We start from the raw sequence: 11,733 nt of genomic DNA, 5'->3' as shown, positions 1-11,733 counted from the left end.
CTATCTATACATGTCTGAGTTGCTCAATAGTGATCAATCAATCATACTTAATTAATATGAAATATTATTATCACAGTTCCCATGATGTCTGTGATTACAGTCTATACTTAAAAAGCGTGATGTGTATAAAACGTGATGAAGTGAAAATACAGGGACCCCTTAAGAAAGTCTGAGTCAAAGATAATCAAATACCACAAGTAAATGTCTCAGGGCTCTAAAGACGAATAGTATATGATCCTTCCACTAGGGATCAAATTATAGCCAGAATAGGTGTCCTGGAATAATGGTACAGAATCTAAAAATAACTAAGTGTATTCAAGTCCAAACGGGACTAATAATCCTAAAAGGATAGTCAGTGAGAAAAAATAACTCACTTGGGACAGCAAAAAAACGTAGTGATTATAATACCGGTGCCTCCTGGGATTGCTATATACACCACAATACAGGGGATTTGAGAAATTATTATATAAACCCCATAAGTAATAGATGTGTCCAGATTAATAGAATTACCTGGTAGCACAATAATAGGTGTAAACGGCGCCAACTAGTGGCTAGGTGTGCTCACTACAGTCACTGGGAAGAAAAAGTCAAAAGTAATGGCGCTCTCCATAAAGCCCCTCTAGCAGTAAAAACAGTACCTCCAAAAGGGTATACACCCTCCCCCCTTTTTGTTATCAGCCAAAAATAGTAGAGATAGGTGAGGGTATTAGGAAGAGAGTCCCAAAACCACTGGACAAAAAGAAGTATAGGGGACGAGGGAAAGGGGGAGAGCAAAACTTCCAAGGTACTTAAGTAGATGAGTAGCACCCTAATATGCCCTAGACTGGCTTGCTAACCCAGAGGAAAAAAACTGAAAAACTGACTGCTGCTTCAAGGCAGCCTAATGCTGTCCCTATAAATCAAAGATCCATTAAGTAAAACTATTGCAATCTGTGAGACTTGAAGTTGCTGGTGAATGGGTGAGTGCGCTGGATTGTGTATTTTGTATGAATGAATTGGCCCCAGTGGCATCATATGGTGTGTACATGTTCAGGAGAGTGCAGTCCTATACATATTTGGTTTCATTTTTATATATTTATACACACGTGGATCCAGCACTCACTCTACGGGTCTTGTCCTTGTCTGGGTGCAAATCACTTATGCCAAAACATAAGTATCAAGGAATGTGCACTCACAGGACTTTGTAAATAAATCTTGAAGTTTTATTGTGTGATTGTGTTGATGTTTCAGTACCCTATGGGACTTTTCTTATGAAAACTAGTTCAACAAAGAATCACATTTTTACCTCGTTCCATTTTAAACATGGATTCCTTAGAGTTTGGGTTTGCTGTATACAACAGCGTTGAAACACAACCCAGGAAGAGATGCAAAGCTAGTGAAACACTCATGGATAGTTGTTTTGATTCAACTCATCAGCATGAGGTTAGTTACTGGCTTGCTATTGAGGCTTGGAGTTATTTGCAAACCAAGAAAATATGTATTTCAAAACTGTCGAATACAGCTAACACAAACTCCAAGGAATCCATGTTTAAAATAGAATTAGGCAACAATTTGATTCTTGTCTGAACTCATTTGCATATGCCAACCCAGACCCCTTTGCTGTAGTAACATCACTGCAAATTTGTAATTTCTGTGGGAAAAGCAAGTCTTATGGCTTGAGGGATGTGCAGATCTTTGTTTAACAATGTATTGACTATAGCTATATATAAACACACATACATACTTAAAAATATAGTTTGCCACTAATGTATATGTATTTCTTTACATTTTCAGGCGTTCAGTCCGGTCCTGAAGGGGTTAAACCCCCCCCCCCCCCTTTTTTTTGCATTTGACTATTCCTTTAAGTGCAGCCCAAAGACGTATAATGCAGCACTCGGTCCCCTGACTGATCCTGCCTGTGAGGTGGTTAGGAGGCCGGTTTGAAGATTGCATGGTAAACATTAAAATGATGTATCTTGCCATATCTGCTGTTTCCCCCCTAAGATTTCCACTACAAACATCATAGAACCTTGGCAACTTGCCAACGTTCCTACCCCAAAAAACATGTCTGTTAATTAAACTATCATGAAACTAGCTAATATGTACGACTTAACCAAAACATTTTGGATTATTTTCAAAACCTCAATTCCTGTTCATACGAATGATGCCTTAATGTAAAGAAACAACCAACATGTAAACACACTATCGTAAACGCGGCGTACGCAGTTTATTCATCCATATAGACCAATGAAAAAAGCTTTTGTTAAGACGTACCAACGTGTGTTTAACGGCTGTATTGCTCAGTACGCATGTCACCACTGGATCATCATGGCTACTCCTGTGGATTTAGAACTTAAAAAGGTAAGGCGCTGCTTTCTCAACCTGATATACGTTAAAGTTGGGGGGCATTTTGGTTTTGTTTGCATACTATAAATACACGCGTTTACAATGTTTACGCTCATAATAATTTTATAGAAATGCTATGGTTGTCACAATGGAGGTTGTGAGGGGTGGTGTTCAGCTTTGCGAACTCCTTAAAGGCTTCATATAAAATATATAGTTCCAGTATTTTATTGCATACCTGCACATTAGTTGACATGTGATAAACAAATAGAAATTTACAGGTTTACATCTGAGATTGCTTAACATAAAAGTAAAACCTACGAGACTGCTTGCTGTTTTGAATCCAAAAGAGACTGGTTATCCAGTTGTATTGTCCCTTTCAAGAAGCTTAGTAACTGTTAGAACTGCATGCACAATCAACAGATATATAACAAGGTGATTTTGTTTTTGGAATATTGTTGCAATGGACAGAACTTCTGCGATCACGTCTTGCTATTTCCCACTAACTGACATATCCATATCTCCCAACAATGGGAGATATTGATCCAGGACGAATGATTTGATGGCCTTTGTGGAAGGGAAAGATAAGTAAACATGCAGGCTTTAACAAAAACAGGCATTTATGCACAACAGGCAATGGGCAGAAAATCCTGTTGAAGTTCTCTGAACATGGATTTAATGCATTGGGTTTGCCTCTGAGCATATTGGGTTTGCCTCTGAGCAGTGTCTGACTGCACTGATTAGGGGAATTTCCTTTGTGTCCTCAAATGCAGGACACCAGGGAACAAACACAGGAAGACAGAACAGGACCCCAAATTTAGAAATGTTCCACCAAACCATGCATCTCACTGCGATTTAGAGATGTGGACTTTATATCTCACAATGCCTGGGACATGCAGCGCCGGCCGGGCAGACAATTTTTTTCTATTTATTTTGCTGCTGCTGTAGTAGCCTAGGGCCATCTGGGTCTGCAGTTGGCTGTCATGTGCATGGTGGGTTGAGAAGGATGCAGCATGTCATCATATGCTAGCATCTGCGTCAAGAGAATTGAAGGGGTAAAGCTGCAGAAACAGAGTGCTGGACCATAATGGTAGTGGGAAATTGCATTGGGACTGTAGAGTATGTTGGTCAGAGAATATGGTTTGCTTTCAAATTGGTCAGTTTGCGTGTATGTGTAGGTCAGAAAGTGTTCGTGGGTGTGTTTTGGTGAATTAGTGTGTTGGTAGTGAGTGCAAAGTTTAAATAAAAAAAAAAATGCTATATTTTATCAGTATTTTGCAGATATACATTTATGCATGTTTATTAATATACATGTATTTAATATTTACGTGTGTATGTATGTATGTATATATAACAGAAAATGTATGCCATACTTACCGATATTTTCTTTTCCCGGATATATGCCATGGCAGCACTGCGATCCCACCCTCTTCTAAAATCATGTGTTGTTTCGTGGCTTTAAACTAAGACTGAGGTGGTATAGCGGGAGTCTCTTTTATTTAGGAGGTGTTCCTGTCCAATTGAGAAGGGGAGGAGCTATACCCATCTGTTTTCCCCAGATATATCCATGGAAGCACTACGTATGGGTTATACCCAAGCTGAAAGGAGTAGGGGAGGGAGAATAATAACCACAACGCATAAATCCATGCACATACAGTTTATTAATTTATAAACTATAAGGCAGGACACTTCTACCAAATTCTGTGGTAGATGAACGCACTATATCTAACTGATAGTGATTGATAAACGTGTTGAAGGAGGACCATGTTGCTGCCGAACAAATGCGATCCGCAGAAATGTTGGCTGCAGCTGCCCAAGAAGCGACCAAGGATCTGGTAGAATGAGCTCTAAGGCCTTGAGGGACAGGAACTCCGGAGGTTGTGTAGGCCTGACTAATTGCTGAGATGATCCATCGGCCAATATGAGACGAAGAAGTGGCTTGACCCTTGTAACCTGAAGGAATAATGAACCGTCTAGATGTCTTCCTTATATCTGAAGTCCGGTTCAGGTATGTAGATAAACAGCGCACCAGATCCAAACAATGCCATTTCTCCTCCTCTTATGAGGGATGAGGGAAAAAGGCTGGCAAAATTATGTCCTGACTCATATGGAAAGCAGAAACCACCTTGGGTCTGAAAGCTGGAATCGTACGAAGGATCACTCGGTCTTCCTGAAGAATCAAAAAGAGCGACTCACAGGAGAGAGCACTTGGCTCAGAGATTCTTCTACCTGAGGTCAAGGCAACCAACAGAACGGTCTTCAACGTAAGAGAAAGTATAGAAACACTCTCCAAGGGCTCAAACAGAGAATCAGATGAGGTCTGAAAAAAAACCAGAGGTAAATCCCAAGGAGGGGAGCAAGACCGTACTGTAGGGTGAAGCTTGAGGATGGCTTGAAAAAAATCTAGCAATATCTGGATCAAATGCCAATTTCTGATCTAACAGAGCAGAGATTGCTGAAGTATGCACTTTTAGGGAGCTGAGACTCAAACCCTTGTCAAATCTGTCCTGTAAAAAGTGAAGGACGTCACAGATACTGAGAGACAAAGGAGAAATATTATGTGCCAAACACCAGGTACAGAAGATGTCCCAAATATGATAGTAAGCCGATGAAGTGGATTTCTTCCTGGCATTCAGAAGAGTATAAATTACTGAAGAAGAGAAGCCTTTGCTGGAGAGACGTTGCTTCTTAATTTCCAAGCCCTTAAATTGAGAGACTGATGAGATGGGTGAGGGATCGGACCTTGTTTTGGAGACTGAGTTGGTCTGGGAATTTCAGAGGAATGTCCTGAGAGAGTTTCTGCAGCAGGGGAAACCAAGGCCGCCTGGGCCAGAAGGGAATCACTGCCAGAATTGTTGCTTGCTCCTGCAGGATCCTTCTTAGCAGGGGGGAAATCAGGGGAATTGGGTGAAAAAAACATACCCCAGATTGAACTTCCACTCGCAACAAAGAGCATTCTGGTCTTCCACCAAAGGGTCAAAGTAACGCGAGAAGAACCTTTCCACTTTGCGATTCTTCACTGTGGCCATCAGATCTACCTGAGGAAAACCCCACTTCTGGACTATGCTTTGGAATGCCAGAGGGGCTAACTCCCATTCTGTGGAATCCAGGGTTACTCGGCTTAAGAAATCCGCCACTTGATTGTTCTTTCCCGGAGTAAACTGCCTTGATCCCCCTTCAAATTCTTCTCTGACCAGGACATAAGTGGGGTCAACACTTCCATTAAGCGTTTGCTCTTTGTACCCCCCTGATGATTGATGTAAGCAACTGCAGAGGTATTGTCTATCCTTACTCTCACCCAACTTTGTTTCAGACAAGGAAAGTGCAGAAGAGCCTGGAAGACTGCTTGCAACTCTAAAACATTCGAGGATACTGTTTGTTTTCCCACTGCCCCTGAATATGAAGAAGGCCCAAATGAGCTCTCCAACCTGATTGGCATGCATCTGTCATGAGTAACCCAATGGATGTCGGTCAGAGGATACCCTTGATATAGATTCTTGTTCATCAGCCACCATGCCAGTTCCCTCTTGATCTCTGATGATAAAGAGATTGCGTGATTCAGATCCTTGTTCGCAAACTGGGATAGAAACCCTTCTTGTGAAATCCTCATATGCCACTGGGCCCATCTCGTAAGGCCTATTGTAGAGGACAAACCCGATCTCGATGAAGGAGAATATCTCAGCTATGTGAGAGAATCAAGATGTCGTTGAGATAATGGAATATTGAGATGCCTTCCAGGCGGATATATGCTATTAAGGCAACCAGGATCTTTGAGAAAGTCCTGAGAACTGTGCACAGGCCAACGGGAAGGGCTCGAAACTGAAAATGCTGATGGTGAATTGCAAATCTCAGGAACTTCTGGTGTGGTCGAGCAATAGGAACGTGAAAGTAAGTGTCTCGAAGGTCTATGGAGATTAATCAGTCGCCTGAGGAGGTGACTTTTATAATGGAACTTACTGATTCCATCTTGAATTTTCTCATACAGATTTTCGTTTAATTCGTGAAGGTCCAAAATCGGTCTCCATTCCCCTGATGCTTTCAGAGTGAGAAAAAGTCTGGAATAAACCCCCCAATCCTCTTTCTTTTGCAGGAAAAGGACATATAACTCCCTCTGCTTGTAGGGAAGAAACAAAAGACCGAATGGCCACTGCTTTCTCTGTTTCCATAGGCATGCTTGTAGACATGAACCGGGGATAAGGGATTGTCGAGAATTCCAGATAGTAGCTGGATTTTAGGGTCTTTAACACCCACTTGTCCTGTATTGCTAGAGCCTCGTAGAAGTGAAGAAGTCTTGCTCCCACTCCCAAGGGCTGGACCGGTGTCCCATCAGAATTGCTTTGAAGGCTTGCCATTGCCACCACGTCCTCGGTTGGTTTTGGAAGAGGAGAGTCCACTTTTCCAGGATTGGAATCTGGAAAACTCTCTACCAGGCCTGTATTGTGTAAGTCTTTGTCCCGAAAGAAACGTCTGTCCTGCGGAAAGGATCTTTTAGGACGTCTATCTTCACCCTAGAGGTAGCACGATTTTGCCATTACCCTATTTCCTGCAGTGACCAAGGAGTAGCAGGCTGGGCAGGCACATACAGAGCATATATATGGATATAACCCCTTCTACCCTTCATTGGTTTAATCTAAACGGTAAGAGTTTCCTGCTAATTTGAATTTCAATCAGTCTTGTGCCTAGGCTTCTGTGTCTTATTCGTAGGCCTCTGTGTCTTTTAATATATCCACTGGATTACTTATTCCTAGGCCTCTGTTGGGTCTTTTAAAATTGCAGGTGGATTAATTTATTCCTAGGCCTCTGTTGGGCCTTTTTAATATACCGTATATACTCGTGTATAAGTCGATCTCATGTATAAGTCGAGTGCAGTTTTGTGACCAACAATTGTGAAAAATGCTATGCCTCATGGATAAGCCGAGGGTAAAACTTGGGGCTATGAAATTCTGAGATTTTTATAATTATATACACACACTCATACAAACACTCACTCTGCATTATATACACACACACTCATACAAACACAAACACACACTCTGCATTATATACACACACACATACAAACACACACTCTGCATTATATACACACACACATACAAACACACACTCTGCATTATATAAACACACTGTGTGTTTGTGTGAATGCAGAGTGTGTGTTTGTATGAGTGTGTGTGTGTATATAATGTGTAGTGTGTGGGGGGAGGGCATTTTTATTATTTTTTTTATTTAAATATTCTAATTTTTTATTTGTATTTTAATATTTTTTATTACATTTATTTTATTTTATTATTATTTTTTTTATTATTTACATTTTTTTTGTCCCTGGTGGTCCAGTGGTGTGTACTGTGCAGGAGGGGGGCTGGCAGGAAGCGTTTACTTATCTTTCCTGCAGCTCCTGTCAGCTCCCTTCTCCTGCGTTCCGGTCAGCTCCCCTGTAAGTCTCGCGGTCTGCGTGTCGCGCGGAGCGTTGCCACGGTAACCCAGAACGCAGGAGAAGGGAGCTGCAGGAAAGGTAAGTAAACGCTTCCTGCCAGCCCCCAACAGGACCGCCAGGCTTGTAATGAGCCCGGCAGTCCTGGTCTGTATTATGGCAATGTAAGTTGCCATAATACAGACATTGACTCAAGTATAAGTCGAGTGGGGGGTTTTCAGCACAAAAAATGTGCGGAAAAACTAGACTTATACTCGAGTATATATGGTAGTCACTGGAGTCACTTATTCCTAAGCTTCTGTGCTTTATTCCTAGGCCTTTATGGCTTTTAATATAGCCACTGGCGTCACTTTTTCCTAGGCCTTGTTATGCCTTTTAATATAGCAGCTAAAATAATGTTTTCCTAGGCCTCTGTTGGGCCTTTTATTTTAGTGGGCTAATGCTTCATCAGAAGAATCTGTTCGTCCCTTGGGGGCTCACAGGTTCAATTCCCAGCAGGACTGACTCAGTCCTTAATGTAAATAACCATTAAATTGGTTAAAAGTAACATCCCCAGGATGCACTTGGAAACCAGAAAATATCTGAATGTCTCTTTCTTGTTTCAAGATTTTGCAATAATTTTTTCTAGTGCCTTTTAATACGCATTTGCCGCTTTGTTCACTTTCTCTAGGCCTCTGATTTTTATACATGGTGATCTCTTGTGCATTCTCGGCTATCTGCCACTTTTGTTACATTATTATATGCCTCTATGTTTTAGGCATTCACTAACTTTTTATTATCCTATTTCTATGTCTCTCTGCTTGGTAATAGACTATTTGCTGTTCTGTTCCTCTATCTCAGCCTTTTAACCTGTTTTATTACAAGTCCCTAAGTTTCCATTGTTACTTTTGGGCCCATCCAGGTTTTTTCCTCGGAGTTTAATCCCCGTTGATACCGGAGAAACTGACGGAAGCCAAGCACAGAGAGATGGACACAGGTTTCTTCAGGAAGGAAGAGATTCTTTATTGGATCACCGATCGGGACTCAGAGGGACTAGCGTCACCAAAATACAGCAAAGTCTGAGCCCCGGACAATAGTGCAGGCTCCTTATATAGGCACATAACTCCTCCCATATTAAGCTCCACCCGCACATTCTCTTAACCAATCAACACAAATAAGAATTAACTTCCTGTTTGACCGCATGGCTTGACCAGCACAATGGAGGAGGGGGAATACTATATCCTGTATTCTTGCACATGCTCCGTACACTACTGATCGTATCTTGCCTCGTGCAACCAACTGATCGATACGTCAGCATATGCACGTACACATGCCACGTGGTAATCTCGGCCTACTAAATTTATTTTTACCGAGATTCCACCACATTCCCCCCTTTGATGCCTCTTGATATTTTACAATTACTTGAGGCATCACATAACCTTAGTTTTGCTTACACCGCAAGTTACCTTGAACCAGACCAGACTTATCTTATGATGTGAATCTTCAACATTCATCTTCTTGCATTGGTTCTCCCTGATCTAGAGCCTTATATTTATATATCGCCATTATCTGTGCAGCAGCCTTCCTCTCTGCTATACTTCCTATCAGGCTTTGCACAGACCTAACTACTAGGGGTATAAGACACGGTAGGAGTAGACACAACAGTAAAATCAGTAGGACTCCACCTACCACTGCCTTAAGCCCTCCAAACCACTCATACCAGCTACCAAACCAACTACTTGGATTGTACCCTTTCCATACCTGAGTAGGCACATGCGCTAGTTTAACCATATGGCTAGTAAGCTCAGCTATTGCTTGTCCTTCGTCGTCTATTTGAAGACAGCAATTGCTTAGGTTAAACTTCCCACATACACCTCCCTCTACTGCCAAAAGGTAATCCAAGGCTAATCTATTTTGGTAGACTGCTGTCCTCATCCTGGTGTTATGCTTCGCTAGAAGATTGAGCGCTTGTGATGTCTCATTTGTGATAATCTCAACCACCGCCTGTAATCTTATAATTCGGTTGAGCATATAAATAGGGGTTCTGTAACCAAAAGTACCATCCTCAGCCCACGTGGCTGGCCCATAATAATCTATAATACGCTGGGGAGGCCACTCATTATCTTCCCAGGTGCCTATCTCTATGGGTCCCCTTTTCTTCCTATGATTCACATCATACACTTTAACACCTAAAGTCTCACCTGTTTCAATCGGTAACAAGAAGAAGGATGGTTTGAGCATACCCAACACACATGCCCCTTCCCAGTCCTGTGGCAGCTCCGAATAGGCTTTCTTACCACAGATCCAGTACAAATTTGCTGGGGCTCTCCAGGTAGATGTGATAGATAAATCAAACCACACGTCCTTTAAATTGGCGTATCTAGCAAACGGGTTTGATGGTTCTGAGACATTTGAAGCCGACCACCAAGTTGTATTCTTTGTATCATCATCATAAGCTTTTTGCCCTAGACAAGTTAATTCTCCTACAGAAGTATTATACATTATTCCTTTCCTTGCTATGCAAACATAACCTATGATGGAGGTCTTTAATCTCCACTCAGATTTACCTCTAACACTCAAATGATAATCGGCTTGTGTAGATATTAGTTGGTCAACTGCCTCAGAACCGGACATTACCTCCTTTGCTTCCCAAGGCCATTGGTCTCCCATGTTAGTACCTCCACACACATAGCAGTTGGTAACATTAAGACTACCGGCAATACTTTCAGCTAGGTCAATGAACAGGTTTTTAGCGTTATGGGGGATCTTATTATCTATACTCATCTCTTCATAAAAGGAATGGTATACTTGATGAGTCTGGGAGGATACCGTATCAGTCTCTATTCCTATAAACAATAATGTCCCAGGATCTAAACCCGTCCCGTATATCTGAAACCCAAATAAATTTCCATACTTATCTAGGAACTTGTCGGGGTTATTTATAAGTATATGGACTGGGTTGCATTCCATAGACTTACAATAAGGGCTAGTCGGCAACTTAGTCACTATCATGTCTTTGTCTACTGTCTGTCCCCAAGTCGCCCACCCCACACAAGACCAATATGGGCAAAAGTTATAGTCTTTATTTGGGCATCTAGGACTCACATATTTATTTTTACTACTGGGACAAATATATTTATCATTAGACCCATACGTCCTCTCCCATCTAAGATCCCCACATACATTCCACGGTTTTCTACCACTCGATATTGCTTTACACGCATCAAATAGCAGAACACCCGAAGAATGTACGGATTCTAACACCGTCTTATTAATTAGGGTCCCCTGAGGATCTCCATTCCTGAGAGTCAACCAAATTGTACGAGGTTGATACTCCGGACTGAAGCACTTAGGTTCTCCTACTCCTAAATGGCACACACTATAGTCTATATTTAAGTATCTACATCTCGATACATCTCCTTTACACTCGTATTGTGAATGCCAAATTAGGGTTTGGGAAATATGGTTACCTGTTCTCGTAGTCTTAATGCATACCTCACAGCTAGGAGTGTCGGTACCTCTACCTTCCTGAATATAAAAACACATGTAAATAAACACAATCAAAAGCACATCTTTCGCCGTCATCCTCAGTCTTCGTCCGTGCGATGGAACCTCAGCTTCCAGGATGTGAGGGCTGCAGGGAATGGAGTTCTGCTCGTCTTCACAGGTGTCCCTTCGAGACTTTCCTGGCTTATACACTATGTGTTGGTAAGCGGACAGGCTTTATTATGGCCTTCTCACTCACACCTGTAACAATAAAATTTGTAATCCACAATAATTCCTCGTTACTCCGACTGAGTAGTGCGTTTCAACCGGATCTTGCAGGGATTCTCTGGATCTGCTGTAACTTGCCAAGAATCGACTGCTGCTGGTTTAACCCTGGAGTGATGTATCCACGGAGTCACTTCTGCTACTTTTATCGCTGTAGGGGTAGACAAAAGAACAACATAAGGACCTCTCCACTTGGGCCCTAACGGTACATTATTCCACTCTTTAATCCACAC

The 11,733-nt window shown here is 41.9% G+C and overlaps 1 protein-coding gene across 2 annotated transcripts in view; it reads left to right on the top strand.

The window, feature by feature from the left end:
- The first annotated feature begins 2,239 nt into the window (after positions 1–2,239).
- The window catches only part of PFDN1 (prefoldin subunit 1), a 99,366-nt gene continuing 89,872 nt past the window's right edge, over positions 2,240–11,733 (top strand). For both annotated transcript variants that reach the window (XM_063445274.1, XM_063445273.1), the window contains exon 1: positions 2,240–2,340. In XM_063445274.1, the coding sequence (XP_063301344.1) occupies positions 2,308–2,340 (33 nt within the window). In that variant the 5' untranslated portion in view covers positions 2,240–2,307. The remainder of the gene's footprint in view (positions 2,341–11,733) is intronic.

Source organism: Pelobates fuscus, chromosome 3 (genome assembly GCF_036172605.1).
Source record: "Pelobates fuscus isolate aPelFus1 chromosome 3, aPelFus1.pri, whole genome shotgun sequence".
Taxonomy (NCBI): domain Eukaryota; kingdom Metazoa; phylum Chordata; class Amphibia; order Anura; family Pelobatidae; genus Pelobates; species Pelobates fuscus.
The sequence above is the reverse complement of the archived record's forward strand: the minus strand, read 5'-3'. Positions and strand labels throughout refer to the sequence as shown.